Genomic DNA, 20,441 nt, shown 5'->3' with positions numbered 1-20,441 from the left:
TTTCAGATATTGTTTCGGAAATAATGAGTTAATCGATAGTTTTTCATTAACTATCAAGTATGTAGAATTATTTTAAAGTGTTAACTCATGTTTACACTTTTATCTAAGTAATAACATAGCTTTATATAAAAATTTATTAAATTTTAGTTGAAAATAACAACTTTTTATTGTTATTTTCATCATAAAGCTTTATTTTTTATTGTTTTTGGATAAAAACTTCATATTATTAGATAAATATTGCAATAGTTGTTTCTTTTTGTTTACAGATGTCGCTAGCAGTACGATTTCCAGCAATTTCTGGCATGCACTGCGTTTTGTTGTGTGCGCTACGAGTATAGTTGAAGAGCATCCGAAGAGCTCGATGTGGGCGATGAACGCGAGCTCGCTGATAATCGTGTGTGTGCGGCCCGGTTGAAATCTGGGTTGGTTGCTGCGACAGCTGCACACAAGAAGCACTAGCAATACGCGTGCGACAACCAAGGTGCAAACAACATATAAAAGTGAGTCTTAGAAATATTTCTATTGCGTTTTTTGCGAAATGCAATTCATGTTATTATTATCCAACTCGCTGGATTTGGATTGCATTACCAGACGGTGCGATTAAATTGCGAGTGGTGAACGAGTGTGCGTCGCCGGGTCGTCGACCCGCGCCCGTTGCTACAAGCAGCGCGCAGAAACGCGAAGAGAATGTGAGATGTGAGAATAAAGCACCACGAGTTTTGATGGTGGCACAGCTGTGTTGTGGTTGAAACGGCCCACGGCCAACAGCCAGCCCTGCCCTAGGTTAACATGTAAGTTTTAATCTCTTTTTAATTATATTATTACAAGATGGTGGACAGATGTTTTTGGTTGCCATGACAACCATGTATCCATAGCAACCAAAACTTAGTTTTTTTTTGTTTGTTTGTGGGTAAAATAGCTATGTTGAGACAACAGATGGTCATGTTCACAAATGAAAGTATCTACATGGTTTTATTGTTGTTGTGTGTTGTGCGGTGCAGTCGCATGATTAGTATCGGGGTTCGATCGGCGCTGACCACAACAATTCAAACATGTGCAGTCATGGTAACAGTACATATCAATTGTACTGGACATGTATAACTCGGGCAATGTCAAACGCAGTTTATTTTATGTTTTACGGGTTACAAGCACAGCGCTCAATCCGCATATACGGTGTTCACCCTAAAGAAAACGAAACTACTCTTGATTATTAAATATTTGCGTAATAAGTAAATAATAAATTAAATTAGTGATATGTGAATACGCGGTGTGATGCATTGTTATTGTGATATACTGTTGAGGCCGCTGATTGCTCAGCACGAGCAGGAGGGGCCCAGGAATAGATTGAGGCATGTGCATCGCGATGAGCAGGATAGTAATGTGGATACGGTTGAGAGCAACGTTGGGAGTGATGCAGATGGGGAGGAATATGAATGGTGAGTGGTAAAATATTAAGAAAAAAATTAAATTAACAAGATGGTTTATTAATAGTCCAGGGTTTTAAATAATAATTAAGGGTATTAATAGGCGCATACGTCCAAAGTTTAGATGATGTGGTTTGGTGTATTGATTTGTTTATTTCTGTAAATACTTAATACACATTTGATTGGTGTTTAGTGGATGTAAGGCTATGAAAGGGTAGATGTGGAGGTATCAGGTGCACTCTATCGATTTGTTGTGTGGGTTAAGCGGGTGGTAAAGAGGTAAACCACAAATAGACTCGCTGACATTTATTATCATTATCTTTGATTAGTCGATAAATTCCTGAATAATAACAAAAATGTTTGATTTTATAATCATTTATTTTTACGTGATTATGAGCTTTGCGAGTTGAATTAAGGTTTATTGCCTTGAATATGTCAAGAATGTTGATTTTCCTTTGTTTATTTAGTTATATATTGCAATTAACCGCAATTGTATAGTTGAGTCTCATTCGGTGTACTGTATCAGGGTGGCGGTAAAGGTGACTTACAGTCAGGGCACCGTACACGGTTAGCGGTAAAAGTGACTCGTGTTCAGAGCACCATAGGGGGTGACGGTAGTAGTGACTTATATACAGGATGCCGTATGAGGCTAGCGGTAAAAGTGACTCCCAATCAAGGTACCGTACGAAGGCAGCGGTAGAAGTGACTCGTGTTCAGGGCACCGTACGTGGATGAATGTGTAGCTGACTTTTAAAAAATTTGTAAATTGTCACATTTTAGCACTTTTAGTCGCGTTTTTCGACCTTTTACTGTAGGAAATATAATTATTTTATATTTTTGGGGGTGCTTGGCAATTTTTTCTTAAGAATGAAAATTTCATCTCTCAGATTTCCGTTTTAACTAGCCTATCTTATAGAGAATAGTCCGTAGATTAAGACGCTGCGATCAGATCTTAATTATCTCTTTTAGTTTACGAGATATTCGCAATTGAAAAAAATCGTCAAAATTTGCAAAATGTCACTTTTTAGCACTTTTAGTCGCCTTTTTCGACCTTTTACTGCAGGAAATATAATTATTTTATATTTTTGTCTAATAGAGAATTTTCCAATCTATCATAATCAGTAATTCGTTGGTTGCTATTGTTTTTAGTTTAAGAGATATGAATTATCAAAAATCGTCGAAAAAAAGTATCAAGCACCCCCCCCTTGGCAATTTTTTCTTAAGAATGAAAATTTCATCTCTCAGATTTCCCTTGTAACTATCCTATCTGATAGAGATTGGTCCGTAGATTAAGACGCTGCGATCAGATCTTAATTATCTCTTTTAGTTTACGAGATATTCGCAATTGAAAAAAATCGTCAAAATTTGCAAAATGTCACTTTTTAGCACTTTTAGTCGCCTTTTTCGACCTTTTACTGCAGGAAATATAATTATTTTATATTTTTGTCTAATAGAGAATTTTCCAATCTATCATAATCAGTAATTCGTTGGTTGCTATTGCTTTTAGTTTAAGAGATATGAATTATCAAAAATCGTCGAAAAAAAGTATCAAGCACCCCCCCTTGGCAATTTTTTCTTAAGAATGAAAATTTCATCTCTCAGATTTCCCTTGTAACTATCCTATCTGATAGAGATTGGTCCGTAGATTAAGACGCTGCGATCAGATCTTAATTATCTCTTTTAGTTTACGAGATATTCGCAATTGAAAAAAATCGTCAAAATTTGCAAAATGTCACTTTTTAGCACTTTTAGTCGCCTTTTTCGACCTTTTACTGCAGGAAATATAATTATTTTATATTTTTATCTGATAGAGAATTTTCCAATCTATCATAATCAGTGATTCGTTGGTTGCTATCACTTTTAGTTTAAGAGATATTTATTATCAAAAATCGTCGAAAAAAAGTATCAAGCACCCCCCCTTGGCAATTTTTTCTTAAGAATAAAAATTTCATCTCTCAGATTTTCGTTTTAACTAGCCTATCTTATAGAGAATAGTCCGTAGATTAAGACGCTGCGATCGGATCTTAATTATCTCTTTTAGTTTACGAGATATTCGCAATTGAAAATATTTGATTTTCTGTTATTTTTCAAGAATTTTCCTTTCTTCATAATACTATTTTCAAACATTCCAAGATTTACTCATGTTGTTGCGTAAAATTAACATCAATTTTGAAGTAGTAAGTATAAAAATCAATATTTTCTCATTCAATTCAATATTCCGATTCTTCTCTAGTAGGTCTAGTTAGGTTTGTTTAAAGGTGCACTCGCGTTTGTAGAACGTATAGAAAATAGATAGAAAGCGTCGCTTCTGTTCGATTTTGTCTGCCGTTGTCGTTTTCTCGCTTTTCCGAGCGCTGAGCACGCGCTATGCACTTACTCTAAATACCTACCTACACTAGCAGCCAACTAAACTAGCACATGTCTCTCAACCACAACCAAATCGAGTTAGTCGCACTCGATCACTATCATGAACCACCTCTACCTCTCTAGCACAATACTCTCTTCTTCAATCATGTGAAAAATTTATAAAACCTTTAAAAACATAAAAAACGACCGCGAAAACTACGAAAAATATTAATACAATGTTATTGTCATTTTATGACTAATATTTCGATAAGACATGCTATACTCATGCAGGTATGTTTGCTTGTATATGTTAGGCAATTAGTTAAGTAAGTAATTAAGTCAAATTCTACCGTAGATACGTATGTGTGGCGACTGGTACATCAGCGCACAATTACGCGACGTGCGCGGAAGGGACGCTCGCCGGCGTGTTACGTGACTTGAGCACGCTGGTGGTGTTTCTGTTGATTGTGCGAATCGCCAGCGACGCCATCGATAACATTCAATAAGCGAATAATTAACAGCAATCCAACTATATAGAAAATAGTATTAGACAATGTTAGAAACAATCAGTATTAGATGTTTTAGTATTATTTAACTACCTGCTTAATAAAATATTTGAATAAATATGTAATATTTAAGTATTACAGTTTATTTGAAAACAGTCGGAAGTTTTTATTAAATATATGTTTAGTTATTAAGTAAGAAATGCGGGTAAAAACAGTCGTGAGTAATTGAGTGAATGAAGAAACTGCAGGTTGATGCAATGCATATTTATATCCCGCGCGGTTTACTTCCTCATGGGTATTTTATGTACTCGTACGTATTTATTTTTATGCGTTTTACGTTTCACACTTTGGAAGTTACGACAGTGAAGAGGAAAAAGAGAAACGAAGGAAGCTATAGGCTTGACCACTCAAACAAAACTGAATGCGTTTATACCTGCGGTAACCCGCAAAAAGTGGTGGGGGTAAGCGTACGTTGTGCGCCTTAAGCGCTTAAGCGTGTATAGCTACATGTTAAGACATATTTTGGGTCATTGTGGGTCATACATTATCATCACTCCTGATTAAATCGCCAAGGGGTGCCTAGTAGATAATAATCATATGAAGACCCAAAATTATTGTTTTTATTGATTTCTAATTTGAATTATTTATCAATAATTCAGTAGAGGTTATTGGGGGCACTTCATTTACGCTTGAGGTAATGAAAAATGAGACGAAATTGCGACCCATATCCACACGTAAACAATATTATTACTCTCTGAGTATAATTGATGTTTATATTGGGAATTAATATTATTTATCCGGGTTTCTCGTTGTTTTTGTCTTCTTTGTGGCTTCCGATAAACATTTATTTATGTCTGTTAGTCATTTTATTAAATTTTCGCGAAGTAAACAGTAGTGACGAATACTATACTATAGTAACGTAGTATACATCATTGATTAGACATAGATATTCATTTATCTACCAAGAATTGGCAGCGTATGCAATATTCTGCTGATTTAATATAATCATTCTAGCAATATACTAATTGATTGCTCCAAATATTTATTGGTTTAAATTAAAATTCTGGAAATCGATGGATGACTATTGCAATTTTCTGAGTCACAACTTAAAACGCACACAATTTTTAATTTTAATACATAAATATTAAATATTTAAATTTTGCAGCAAGTATATTTTAAGTTGAAAGGAAAATTCTACCGATTTTTCGTCGAGTTTCTTTGAGTTTGAAAGATAACAATCGTTTGCGCAGTCATAGCAAAGTTTACGGATAGAAGTTGCGTTAGTGCTTGGCACCACTTTTTTCTCAACTTCTTCTCGTAAAAATTCTGTACCAGCCTGTACAACCCTCCAACCCTTTTACTAACAATCACGGAAGGAAAAAAATGACATCTTTTTATGCGTTCTTATATTGTTAGCAATGTCAAATAAAATTAGTAATTTAATACCCAGGTAGTGAAATAAAATTTTCCTATGATGATAGGACTTATTCTAAAATTCAAAAAAATTAATAATTGAATAAAGAGAATTTTTGAACCGCTAATGAGCTCTAATGAGGAGTGACGCATGCGTCATCGCACTACGTCTGGCGCTACTCGCACATTCTGTATGAGTATGAGTCGAGTGTGATTCCTGGCAGTGCCAGCTCGAATCCTGCGACGAGGTCGCAGGCAGCACACACAATCGTCGACGTTTCTGTTTAGCACCGCACACATACCGCAGTGCTGCTTGTGCCACCAGCACGGCTCTCAGCTGCTCAGTTTCGCATTGGCCGCGGCGCCGACGAGCACGGCAAGCGCGGTTTCTGCTTTCTGATTTCAATTTCGCGCAGTATAAACCTATGTATAAGTGATTTGTTGTGTTTTCAAAGTGTAACTGTACATTTACAACACTACAACTCGGGTAAAACTAAAATTAAAATTAACCTAACAGTAAAAATAAAAAATCTATAAAATTAAGTTGTAAAATGCGCGCTTCTTGATTCCGTACGCCCGCTTGATGCGCGAAGAAGAAAAAATTGGCACACTATCAAAAAAGTCCTCTTGAAAAACATTCGCGAGATCTAAAAATACATTGCAAAAATATTCGCCGTCAGTGCGGCACAGGAAATTTATGGAACAATAAAAGTGAATACGTGCGCATTGTTCACGTGAAATGAATTCGTTTATATGAGTTTGATATTGTAAACGTTTTCATTTAAAAGTCGACCGGCTGCGAGAAGAAAGTGTGAGAAAGTGTTGGTTGTGATTAGAGTGTGAGAAAGTCGAAATGACTTTCCATCACGGCACGATGAACAATAATGGTAGTAAATGTGGCGGCAATGGCGGCTTTGGTAATCGCGGCAAGATTTCTCTGCATGGATTAGAAGCTGGTGGTAATGCCAAACCGGCTTGGTATGTCAAATTGTACGTGTGCATTAATTTTTATTCATTTATTTAATAACTAAAGAACATAATTTAAGTTTTCAACTTTGAATTAATTATTTCATCTATAAAAACAAAGAAAACTTGACTAATTTGATGAAATACATTCGAAATTAAGTTTAAACTATCTTTTTTTAGTTTAAAAATACTTTTACTTCTTTTTTACTTGTTTTTCTTTTATTTTTCTTTTGTAGCAATTCATTAGTACGTATTTCTTTTGTTATTACTGCTTGGTTTGTCAAATTAACAGAGTAATTTAATTTTTATTAATTAATTTATTAATTATGAGCAAAATCAAAGTTAAACCAAACCCAAAAAACAAAATTTTAATTTTTTAACGAATTAGAACCAAATTTAAGTTAAAACTTTCTTTTTTTGCTTTAAAAATAACTTTTACTTCGTTTTTTCATTTCTTTTTAAAGCTCCAACAATACATTACTACATATTCTATTTTTTGATTGCTGATTACACATGTACAACATTATAATTACACTTTCTTTTGTTTTGTCTTGTTTTGCTTTTTGTTTATTACTCAAGACAATGAAACCCCGAACAAAAAGTAAATAGACATTACTTGACATTGACTCTAATGAGAATATCTAAAAAAAGTATTAAAGTAATGACTAACGAGCCAATTTTTCAATGTGTGTTTAAATATGTAGAGACATTGGACACAGTACGAGATACTGACTGATACGAGACCTAGTAGAGAGAAAAACTCGTTCAAGGCCTCTGTTTGATTTACGCATCACGTTTTCCGCTCGGTTTCCACGTTGTCTTGACTTTGACTCGCCTTACTCGGTTTACTTATCATCTACTGTTTCTAATCTACTTACCACACAACTATCAATACAATAATATTTGGGTGAATCTATTTTTATAGGGATTCTTTTAATATTCGTTGAATATTTTTATTTTTGACACATTTTATGGCACATTACAAGTTTTTTCATAAATAAATAAAGATTTTTAGTTGTTTGGATATGTCTGGAATAGTTTAGTAATGTTGCTAGTGTTTGTTTATACTCTATTACTACATAGATTGATACCATATTGAATATTTGCAATTTTTGCAATAACTTAGCTATTTCCGAGCGTTTATGGAATGTTCATGGCTGGAAATGTGTAATTGCATCGTGTAATGTGGACTTTGTTCATTTAAGAACGATATGAACTTGTTCTTTACTCTACACGTGTCTCTGGCGTGAGTCATATTCATGTGTAATTATCGCAATTCCCTCGAGGGCGTTTTTGTGATGAGGATCACATTTCGCAAATGCGCAATTTTATTAAACGTTTAATTTTAACACAAATACATTATTAAATTATTAAAATATAATGTTGGGAATGCATATTTTTCATTTTACCACAATGAATAATATAATATAAACAATAAACAAGGAAAGGTTACTGAACTTTCAACTTTACTTGCTTTTAATTTTACTTTCGCAAGTTTATAATATATATAATAAATTCATATTTCTCTCGTATCTCGTTGAGAATGTAAAATTGACGAGTTGAAAAGTTTCAGTTTAATTAAATGCTTGCATCTTGTTCGTCTTGACACGAGTGCATTCCTTTGTGCAATGCAGCATTGTTTTCGTGTGTCGTTGACCCAATTTCATGAATAACTCGAGCCTGCGATCACTACTGCACTTTATATTACATGCTGTGGATTTAATTTCAGCTGGTTGAATAATATTCACTATAGTATACTTTTAATATGATTTTTAGTCATATTTTAGCAATATTTAAAGCAGTATGGTATTGTGTCATGAACTTTCGTGATGATTGTTTAGTTTATTGGTTTATTCGAGTTTTAGATCGAAGTTCTTGCCACACGCAGCCCTGGCAAAGAGTCATTAAACTGCCAGACGAGAGATTTGTTGATAAAAAAGAAAAGTTTGGGTGAAAAAACTAGGTCTTGCCACAAGAGAATATAATAAATAATAAATAATATGTATATGTGTAATCAAATTACGAATTACAAACAAAATACGTTAATCTTACTTTAATAGTGTAGGTTTTTATGGTTTAACTTGCGAAAAGTTTACGCAATCATTATTTGTTTTTAGTTTAACTCGGTAAAAAATAACGGTTGTTTTGTTGATATTTTTGTTTGTTTGACCACAATTTCTATTTTTATCAATTGCGTCATTACTCGTTATAGTACAGGATCCGGGGCCTATTTTGTCACTTGATTACTATCAAGCTAATTTTCCGTGAGTAGCTTCATTTTGATAAGACGCCCAACAATTTCCTGTGCGAAAATTTTTGATTGTGGTAGTTAACAGAGGTAGCAATGATAAAATATGTCGATTCTCAAATATTAATTACTAACTGGATTGTTTTTTATTAAATCTTAAGATAATTATCTAAATTATTTGAAAAAATATTTGTCCTACAAAATCTATGGTTTCATCAAAGAGTCCTCCCCCTCCAACATGTATTGATAACGAGATCACCAAAAATTATTACTAACCAGCTGATTTTTTTTTATATAATAATAAAAAACAATCCAGTTAGTAATTAATATTTGAGAATCATCAAATCGACATATTTTATCATTGCTACCTCTGTTAACTACCACAATCAAAAATTTTCGCACAGGAAATTGTTGGGCGTCTTATCAAAATGAAGCTACTCACGGAAAATTAGCTTGATAGTAATCAAGTGACAAAATAGGCCCCGGATCCTGTACTATTACACGTTTTTGATTTTATTTTATTTCCCACTTTTATTTTCTTCGGTTTTTACGCTTGTCAAAGCCAATAATCGATGTAACATAACATAACTTTCGTTTTTTCGAATCTAATCGCTCTATATTTAATACAATCCGTTGTGAAGTGTAATAACTTCATTTATAAATAAAAATAAAATATTATTTTGTTTGTTTCAGGCCTCGGGAAGCATCCGAAGAAGGCCTAACCGACGGCAGTAAAGTCCGATGCCCCGCGGCAGTCACCCGTTTAAGGGTGGAAAAAGTAGACGGTGGCTTAATGGTTGCCGGCGTGGTGGTCGCCGCCAGCTGCCAGATAATCGTCCCGATTTTCGGTTTCCTATTCCTTCTCGTCGGCATTGTGCTCACAGGTACTGCTTCTGATTTTTTACTTTGCTTTTATTCAACTTGTTTAACATTTAACTGCTCCATAAATATTTACGTGTCGGCGCCCTTCTTGGCGATTTATTGCGCTTGGATTTTTTGTTTGCGCATCGTGTGACACACGAGATAAGCACATTACACCTGTGTACACTTGTCTCTTGAGTAAATTTATTCAAGACTACTGCTGCGCAAGGTGTTAAACATGCATAAAAAATCGGCTTAACGAAAAAATATCAAATTTTATCACGTTTTTTGTGCATGTTTACGAATAATTTATAATTATTCTAATTATAATTATATTCTATTACGCCAATTTTTGTTAATGCAATTCTTTCGTCGTTAAATCATCATCAGGCACATTATCAACATCAACAAGTGTTGTGGATGCATAGAAAACGTGCGGCGATGAATGCACGATTCAAGATTCAAGGTCGCGCTAATAAAAAGCATCACATTCAGTACTCGCTAAACACTAAACGCTGTTAGACAACACATGCCATCAAACATGTTAATGTGAATTGAGTTTCACACAAGTGTTTATCGCGATGAAATAGCCTTTATTTCCGGTTTGGTTTGTTTGCATTGTCTGCTTCGCATCTCAATTTTATTATTTTATCTGTTTTGTATGCGAAATGTTCAATTTATTAATGCTAATGAAGTGGAAAATTGAAATCGAGCGTGGAGACGCATTTTAATTAACCGAGGCGAACATTTACATTCCTTGCGATGCCAGACGGTTGAATTAAAGTTTATTGACTTGAATATGTCAAGTACGTTGAGTTTTCTTGGTTTATTTAGTTATATATTGCAATTAATTGCAATTGTATGGTTGAGTCTCATTAGGTGTACTGTAGCAGGGTAGCGGTAGAAGTGACTCGTATTCAGAGCACCGTACAAGGGTAGCGGTTGAAGTGACTCGTATTCAAGATACCGTACGAAGCTTGCGGTAAAAGTGACTCGTGTTCAGGGCACCGTACGAGGGTAGCGGTAGAAGTGACTCGTGTTCTGGGCACCGTACAAGGGTAGCTGTAGAAATGACTCGTGTTCAGGGTACCTTACGAGCGGTAAAAGTGACTACTAATTGCACTTTTACCTCTTAGTCGCGTTTTTGCACTTTTTGCCCCGGGAAATATAATTCTTTTAAATTCTTATCTGATAGAGAATTTTCCAATCTTTCATATTCTTCAATCCGTTGGTCGCCATCTCTTTTAGTTTAGGAAATATTCGCTACCGAAAATAGTCAAAAACATGTCGTAGCACCCTCCTTCGCTTATTTTTCCTTATGGATTATTTTTTCATCTCTTAGATTGCAAATGTTACATATTATAAGGATTAGAAATACGCTCCTAGAGTATTTTTATGTATTGATTATTATTTCTGAACTCTGACATTATTGTATTGTAATAATCGTCGTCATTAACATTTCCTTTATTATGCACATTTTTCTTTGTGGTGTCAAACATGACGCGCCGTTTCATGTTTGTAACTTGACTTCACCTCAACTTTAACCAGATTCATGACATTTAGAAATATAAATTCCCTACTTTATTCCAGCGGCGTCATATCGTGGTCCTGGCGAAAACGAAGAACCTGATCACTATGCGGAACGCACCGCATTCACAGGCGATTCACGAATCTTGGGGCCTTTCTGCATTGTGGTCGGCTTCCTGATGCTATCCTGCGGGGCGCTACTCTGCGTTTTAACACGCCGAGCGCGCATGAAGGAACAAACTGTGGGCTTTCATTGTCCACTACACGGGGACTTCTATCCGCTGAGTCCTGTCACCAGCTCAAAAACGATCGGTAAGTGCATTTTATTACACTATCAATTTATATTTTAAACCGATTTGAATAACCATGTACTATACACGTGGAAAATGAAATAAGTGGAGTTCATCAGCGCGTAACATGACTTACAAGTCGTAACTTGTAACCCAAGGCACGTGTAGGTTGAGAGTATTGTGTATCGTATCGATTGTGATGGTGTAATTCAAGCAAGCAAGGGAAATCGTATAATTTTCGCGTCGTTTCAAGGATTTTCTATGTTTTCCCTCTTTATACGCGATTTAAAAATCAAACATTCGCGTGTTTTTATAAATTTAACTATTCATGCTCTAATAATTGATAGTGAATTAATTATTTGAGTGTTTCGGGTTATAAATAGCGTAGAAATTGAAATTGGTTTGGGACTGGTGTATGTCGAATGCGAATTGGAAACGATTTCCTAAAAGGATAACGCAATCGCCTTCATTAATATTTACGCCAGCGCGTGGGCACTCACTCGCGTTTAGTTAGGCACAACATGCGCGCAGCCATTCTATAAACGGAGTTATTGCTAATGCTCATTATTTATTCCAGTCGGCTTATGATGAATAGCTAAATCATTCGTAACGACTTTACTATGACCTGAGAATTGCTTAAACGCAATAATTTTTATTAATCTAATCATAATAGGATATTAAGTATCCAGTTTTGGCTTTATTTTTCTTTAGTCACGGCTTTAAGTACTTTAGTCACGGCCTATAACTCTTTAGTCACGACCTTGGCGTGATTACCACTTTTTGTGTCTATAACCCGTGGAAAAACTGGCGGTTTAAAGTAGAAAAAATTGTTTAATCAGAGTTTATTGATATAGATCTTTTTATTTTATTGTTTTGTTGAGACTTGAGAATTGCACAGGAAATTGTACATTTTAGTGTTGTGTTATGTTATGTTATGTTATAACTTGAAGTTACTGAGGTTAGTTCGAGTATTTGTGTTTTCTGCTGTGTTGTGTAATTTATCGACCAACATTAAAGCTGGAACTTGGAAACAAAAAGTAATAGCTCCACCGGAAGGCGCAGCGCGTAAAACAAAAGCGAACAAATAGCGCAATAGTAGTGCTGGTGTGCTAAAATAAAACTTGGTAACGGTTTTGGTGTGGAGTGCAGTATCCGCAGTGTTTGTACGCAGTGGATTGATGCGCAAAATATGACGTTTTGAAACTTCCAAGGCAAACTAAATAGATACTATAGAAAATGATACATTTTAGGACAAATTACGAGCTTAACAACTTAGAAGGGATAATAATAGGCTTATTATTTGCAAATATTAATCAATTTCAGTAAATTTAACAAAAAATATGGAAATTTTAGAATTTGTTTCACTTTTTCGAAGTGTTCAAACTTATTTTTTTTACTTTTCGCGTGTAAATCATAATTATTATCGTCAGTTATTAGGTAATTAACGTAATTATAACTTACGCACATTCGACATCATTAATTCCCGTGTTTATATTTGCATATTACAAAATATGAAAACAAATTTTAAAAAAATTATTATTTTATGCACATGTATAGATAAAGCAATTAATTAATTATCATCATCCGTAATAATAATACTTAATTAATGCGTGTACTGTTTTTTAAAATCTAATTTAGTGATTAATATTTAACTGTAAAAGATACAATATTGAATGATGACCGGGTCATTTATTTACGCCTCGAATATTAATTACATTTTTGCACTGTCCGGCAATGCATGTCGCAAACAAATTAGCAATTCTAATTAAATTCGCACGAGATAATATCTAGGCACTTATTTACATTTTAATTAGGAAATTTACATCAATCATCAAACATTGCTTTGATCATTTTTATGTAAACATCAATTTCGTTTGAAAAAAAATCAGCTTGAATGTGTTGGGTTTATTTTATTGTAGCTGCCATAGAGAACGGAAACAAGAACGGTTTCTTCAGCTGGACGAAGGGAAGAGGACCAGGGGCGATTGCAGTTGGACCACCACAATGTCCCCACAGTCAGGTGTCGAGCACGCGGAGTTCGCTGGCCAGCTCGCCGCATAGCCAATGCCCGACGCCGCAGCCCTTCCTCGTCAATTCCATGTCATTTGGGTGAGTTTGTGATTAATATTAAATTAATGCGCTTGTCTGGGGTGGAAATTTCCGCAGGTGTTGCTTGTTGTATTCTCAGAATGGCAACAGACTTCGTTTTATTTATTAGAGGGTTGAATAGCCGTGAGAATTGCATTGTCTTCCTTTTTTTTAACTTTTTGTATGAAAATATGAATATCTTCCGTGTGGGTGGATATTCTATGTTACTCTGGGAAGTTCTACACGTGATATCACTTTATATGATTTATTATTTAGCAGTTGTTTCTATTAATATCTTGAGATGTCTATTTTTAACATGAGAAACAACTTTGGTGACGAATTTAGTATTTGTAGTAGCTGCGACGTAGTTTTTTCTTTGGCGTCATTGGAGGCGGCAGCGGCGGTTGCGTCGGTAGCATCATCACGTATTCTGACGTCGTTTGGGAATCAATCGATAGCGTTTCATCGGTTTCATCTCTTTGTAGTTGGCGTCTACGTCATTTGCTGGCAAACATGAAATACAGCTAATAATTTCAATTTTTACACGACAGTTCACTAGCGTACTTATGATTCACACTTTTTTATTTGTAGAAAAATTATTGTCTTTATTAGTTAATTACTTTTAACTCGTTGGATATGTATATTGTCATATAGAGAATTCAACTTTTCATATTTTTCAATCCGTTGGTCGCTACCGTTTTACTTTAGCCCATTTTTTCTTAGGAATTAAAATTTTATACCTCAGATATCCTATCTTATAGAGAATAGTCCGTAGATTAAGACACTGCTATCGGATCTTAATTATCTCTTTTAGTTTACGAGATATTCGCAATTGAAAAAAATCGTCAAAATTTGCAAAATGTCACTTTTTAGCACTTTTAGTTGCGTTTTTCGACCTTTTACTGTAGGAAATATAATTATTTTATATTTTTATCTGAAAGAGAATCTTCCAATCTATCATAATCAACAATTCGTGGGTTGCTATCTCTTTTAGTTTAAGAGATATGAATTATCAAAAATCGTCGAAAAAAAGTATCAAGCACCCCCCCTTGGCAATTTTTTCTTAAGAATGAAAATTTCATCTCTCAGATTTCGGTTTTAACTATCGTATCTGATAGAGAATAGTCCGTAGATTAAGACGCTGCGATCGGATCTTAATTATCTCTTTTAGTTTACGAGATATTCGCGATTGAAGAAAATGGGCAAAAATTGGAAAATGTCACTTTTTAGCACTTTTAGTTGCGTTTTTCGACCTTTTACTGTAGGAAATATAATTATTTTATATTTTTATCTGATAGAGAATTTTCCAATCTTTCATAATCAACCATTCGTTAGATGCTATCGCATTTAGTTTAAGAGATATGAATTTTCAAAAATCGTCGAAAAAAAGTATCAAGCACCCCCCCTTGGCAATTTTTTCTTAAGAATGAAAATTTCATCTCTCAGATTTCCGTTTTAACTATTCTATCTGATAGAAAATAGTCCGTAGATTAAGACGCTGCGATCGGATCTTAATTATCTCTTTTAGTTTACGAGATATTCGCGTTTGAATAAAATTTCAATAAAATTTCATAATCAACCATTCGTTGGTAGCTATCGCTTTTAGTTTAAGAGATATGAATTTTCAAAAATCGTCGAAAAAAAGTATCAAGCACCCCCCCTTGGCAATTTTTTCTTAAGAATGAAAATTTCATCTCTCAGATTTCCGTTTTAACTATCGTATCTTATAGAGAATAGTCCGTAGATTAAGACGCTGCGATCGGATCTTATTTATCTCTTTTAGTTTACGAGATATTCGCAATTGAAAAAAATCGTCAAAATTTGCAAAATGTCACTTTTTAGCACTTTTAGTCGCGTTTTTCGACCTTTTACTGTAAGAAATATAATTATTATATATTTTTATCTGATTGAGAATTTTCCAATCTATAATAATCAGCAATTCGTTGGTTGCTATCGCTTTTAGTTTAAGAGATATGAATTTTCAAAAATCGTCGAAAAAAAGTATCAAGCACCCCCCCTTGGCAATTTTTTCTTAAGAATTAAAATTTCATCTCTCAGATTTCCGTTTTAACTATCTTATCTTATAGAGAATAGTCCGTAGATTAAGACGCTGCGATCGGATCTTATTTATCTCTTTTAGTTTACGAGATATTCGCAATTGAAAAAAATCGTCAAAATTTGCAAAATGTCACTTTTTAGCACTTTTAGTTGCGTTTTTCGACCTTTTACTGTAGGAAATATAATTATTTTATATTTTTATCTGAAAGAGAATCTTCCAATCTATAATAATCAGCAATTCGTTGGTTGCTATCGCTTTTAGTTTAAGAGATATGAATTTTCAAAAATCGTCGAAAAAAAGTATCAAGCACCCCCCCTTGGCAATTTTTTCTTAAGAATGAAAATTTCATCTCTCAGATTTCCGTTTTAACTATCGTATCTTATAGAGAATAGTCCGTAGATTAAGACGCTGCGATCGGATCTTATTTATCTCTTTTAGTTTACGAGATATTCGCAATTGAAAAAAATCGTCAAAATTTGCAAAATGTCACTTTTTAGCACTTTTAGTCGCGTTTTTCGACCTTTTACTGTAAGAAATATAATTATTATATATTTTTATCTGATTGAGAATTTTCCAATCTATAATAATCAGCAATTCGTTGGTTGCTATCGCTTTTAGTTTAAGAGATATGAATTTTCAAAAATCGTCGAAAAAAAGTATCAAGCACCCCCCCTTGGCAATTTTTTCTTAAGAATGAAAATTTCATCTCTCAGATTTCCGTTTTAACTATCGTATCTTATAGAGAATAGTCCGTAGATTAAGACGCTGCGATCGGATCTTATTTATCTCTTTTAGTTTACGAGATATTCGCAATTGAAAAAAATCGTCAAAATTTGCAAAATGTCACTTTTTAGCACTTTTAGTCGCGTTTTTCGACCTTTTACTCTAGGAAATATAATTATTTTATATTTTTATCTGATTGAGAATTTTCCAATCTATCATAATCAGCAATTCGTTGGTTGCTATCGCTTTTAGTTTAAGAGATATGAATTTTCAAAAATCGTCGAAAAAAGTATCAAGCACCCCCCCCCCCCTTGGCAATTTTTTCTTAAGAATGAAAATTTCATCTCTCAGATTTCCGTTTTAACTATCGTATCTTAAAGAGAATAATTCGTAGATTAAGACGCTGCGATCAGATCTTAATTATCTCTTTTAGTTTACGAGATATTCGCATTTGAAAAAAACGGGCAAAAATTGATAAATGTCACTTTTTAGCACTTTTAGTCGCGTTTTTCGACCTTTTACTGTAGGAAATATAATTATTTTATATTTTTATCTGATTGAGAATTTTCCAATCTATCATAATCAGCAATTCGTTGGTTGCTATCGCTTTTAGTTTAAGAGATATTAATTTTTAAAAATCGTCGAAAAAAAGTATCAAGCACCCCCCCTTGGCAATTTTTTTCTTAAGAATGAAAATTTCATCTCTCAGATTTCCGTTTTAACTATCTTATCTTATAGAGAATAGTCCTTAGATTTAGACGCTGCGATCAGATCCTATTTATCTCTTTTAGTTCACGAGATATTCGCGATTGAATAAAATGTGATCTAATAGAAAATGCCGAGATTCGTTCCTGTATATCTCTTCGTTTACGAAATAATCGCCAAGGAAATAGCGACAAAGGGTATCACAGCAGCTTAACACTTTTTTGACTATGTATTTCCAATTGCCATTCTTTCGAATTTTCATGGCTTTAAGATCTTATTAGATCCATATGTTCCTGAGGATTCAAAATCCTCAATCCTTTTTTTTCTATTTGTTGTTGACTCTCACACACAACGACAATGGGTATAGTGCTTGCCTAAAAGAAATGAGCACTACTTTAGGTTCACACCATCCACACCCCCGCAGTATTTATCAAAAATGGTATAATTGCAGCAATTCTTAAAATCGGTGGTAAATATTGCTACTTTCCGAGGCACATACACATCTTTAGTATGATTATTATTATATTTGCACACACATTATTATGTGTATGTGTAGTTTTTCGTTTATGTACTTTATTTTTTTGCCTTCTGTTTGTTTTTCTTTTTTCCTGCCGCCTTGTACTCGTGTGAGCGGTTTTAATGGGATGGCAAACATTGGCGTATGCCTTGTCTGCAGGGACGCATAATATTTATGTTGTTAGGAACACGAATAACAAACGCACGAGACACAGAGGCTAATGATAATTATATCGTATTGATTTTTTCGCTTTTCTGCCGAAATAAAAACCGCGCGGCATTGAAAACTATTTTTAATCCGGCAATAAAATTAACATTTAAAAAGTTTCACGTAGAATGTTCATGAAATAACCAACTGTACTATAGCTTCAATTAATATGAAGAAAAAAATCATCTTTTGTACATTTTTTTCTCATATAATTCCGTCGTTGAATAGGTTTTTGACTGAATGCTTTTGTTAGTGATCCTTGACCATGCAAAGCATTACTTTTTCATTTGGTTGTTTGCATTCTTGTGTGGATTCCAGGCATGTTTTGTGTCCGAATCTATATTTAGCAACCTGTTACCCTACGCTAACTACATAAGTATGTGTGACGTAACATCCACCATCGATTCGATTCTCCGGTTTTCGCATACCAACGTCATTGCACGCGAAATTTCGCTTGTGTTTTTTTGCGCTGCGAAATAAATTCGGTTATTCGCACACTCGGACACGGCAGACATGCAATGCCTGTTTGCAAAAGTGATTTACCATCGTTTAGGACAAAAAAAATAACGACGCAATAGTTATTTGATAATAACAAAGTCGATAAAATGATAAGAAAATATTTAGGGTTGAAAATTCGTATAAAAAATTATTTTTTGTTTTTTTATTGAATTATTTCGAGTTTTGTATATTTTTACTGATTTCCATCGTAGATATTTATTGTTCCGTGACCTTGACGCCATGAAAAGCTCAGCGAACGATTAAAGGTCGTGAAAAACCAGACGGAAATAACCCCCAACAAAAAATAAACGAATATTACGCAATTATTTCATAATTAATTTGATATTTATTTGTTTTTTTTTTTCTCTCTTTTCTTCAGAGCAATGGTGCCGTCGATAGTGCAAACATCCCCGGATCAACCCTTCGGCTCAATACGCTCACTCTCCGTGAGTCGGGAGGTGGCAAGCTTCCCAATGTCACGGACGCCTACGCCGCCCCCAACCACTTTTGACAGGTACGTATTTATTAAAATTTTAAAAATATAATTTTATCATTAATATTATTTATTCACTTTTAGCCCGAATCTAGTCCATGTCCCCGACGAAGAAAAACTCTTCTCTTCTGAAAAAGACGACGATGAAGACGTGTGTGACGCAGTCGTGGTGAATCCACGCAACGGCCCACGCAAATCAGTCTCCATTGTCCTGCCCCCAAGCGCCGCCGGCGACGGCAATCAAGGATGATAATCTCCTCGAACCGCAACCCATCTCACATCGCGTACCAACTATTTTACTCAACTCGACTCGACTCAACAATAATTCAACTATTACGTTATAATATAAACAAGAAGCATATAAAGACACGGATGCTAGTAATTACGCAGCTGAATGATGAAAAATCAGCTTTTAAAAGACAAAACAATAATGAAAAGCGAAACTGCAACCTGCAAACATAAACATAACCTACTAATATAACCTAAAATGTACATCACATTTACTCTTGCTGTAATTGTATGTTAATCTCGGTGATATTTATATTATTTATCTTATTCGTTAAGATATTTTATTGCTATATACTCAAACACACACTTGTTACATGTTTTAAACTAATGTGGAAGTTTAGAAAATGTTTAGAACGAGATGGTTGTGATTTAAATCGATGTAAATTCAAGTTGTTTACTATGTTGTAAGACTGATTAGATGTATGTTGCACGGGAAGACCTAAAACAATGAATTTTGTAGTTAAAATGGCGGGAAACACACGTTTAAGTCATGTAACAAGTGTTTATTTATCGATTATCAATTGAAGTTTAATTTAAGTTTGTTTATACTTATATTTACATTGATTTACAATTGATTTGTAAACAGAAGTGGATGAAAGCTTTACTAGTTTAAGTTTAAGTTACTGAGTACAATTCAGACTTGGTTCTAGTTTAATTCGTGGTGATTTGGTGCCAAAACCATTGATTGGCCAAACATGGAAACAAAAATGGAAAGGAAATCGCGTTTATTTGGACAGAAGTAAAACTAAAGTGCTGTTGAATATTATGTGTAGTAGTATTGGATGGGTTTCTTTTGTGAAGAAATCAAAGTTTACTCTTGGATTACTTGTGTATCACATAGTGATTATACTAATAACAAACACAAACAAATTAATGTGTAATGAAGATTGAGGAGTGAATGCAAGAGGGAAATTTATATCATATTATTGCTCATTGATTGCCCGGCGGTGTAATTTTAGATTGAAGCAACTATGTACTCTTTATACCTATTAAAATACAAAGATAAACAATCATGTTTGTCCTCCTGGATGGCGGCTGGGCGTGCGGTCATTACGATTGCGTAATAAGCGGGCGCGGCCGACTCCACCCGATGATTAGAATCTTGGCACTCTGGGGACTTTTGCATTGCACCAATCCATCCGCTTAAAAATTATTTTTGCTAATTAAAATTAATAATTTAACCTCAAAGTATTTCATTATAGTAGTAAACTATTAGATTTTTTGTTTATAGTATAAATAAATGGTTTATGTTGTAATTTATTAGTTTATAAGCAAATTTAGT

General features: G+C 34.2%; 1 protein-coding gene and 1 long non-coding RNA gene across 4 annotated transcripts; both read left to right on the top strand.

Moving 5' to 3' along the window:
- The first annotated feature begins 1,137 nt into the window (after window positions 1–1,137).
- LOC135800584 (uncharacterized) lies at window positions 1,138–20,172 on the top strand. Of its 3 annotated transcripts, none has more exons than XM_065313852.1 (6): window positions 1,138–1,436; window positions 9,597–9,787; window positions 11,355–11,603; window positions 13,501–13,690; window positions 18,758–18,892; window positions 18,956–20,172. In XM_065313852.1, the coding sequence occupies exons 1-6, from the start codon at window positions 1,273–1,275 to the stop codon at window positions 19,119–19,121; spliced, it is 1,095 nt and encodes a 364-aa protein (XP_065169924.1). In that variant the 5' UTR covers window positions 1,138–1,272; the 3' UTR covers window positions 19,122–20,172. The 3 variants fall into 3 exon arrangements, with proteins under 3 accessions (XP_065169924.1, XP_065169926.1, XP_065169925.1); XM_065313854.1 differs by lacking the exon at window positions 1,138–1,436 and adding an exon at window positions 5,984–6,667; XM_065313853.1 differs by lacking the exon at window positions 1,138–1,436 and adding an exon at window positions 5,986–6,679.
- On the top strand, window positions 3,556–4,431 carry LOC135800892 (uncharacterized). The gene is made up of 2 exons (XR_010550236.1): window positions 3,556–4,061; window positions 4,126–4,431. It is a non-coding gene; the product is annotated as an uncharacterized lncRNA (long non-coding RNA).
- Window positions 20,173–20,441: the final 269 nt, after the last annotated feature.

This window comes from Atheta coriaria, unplaced genomic scaffold (genome assembly GCF_025399875.1).
Source record: "Atheta coriaria isolate IRGN ID8LTWV9N9 unplaced genomic scaffold, Caltech_Dcor_3.1 hic_scaffold_10_pilon, whole genome shotgun sequence".
Classification (NCBI taxonomy): Eukaryota; Metazoa; Arthropoda; class Insecta; order Coleoptera; family Staphylinidae; genus Dalotia; species Dalotia coriaria.
This window is presented reverse-complemented; position numbering and strand designations above follow the sequence as displayed.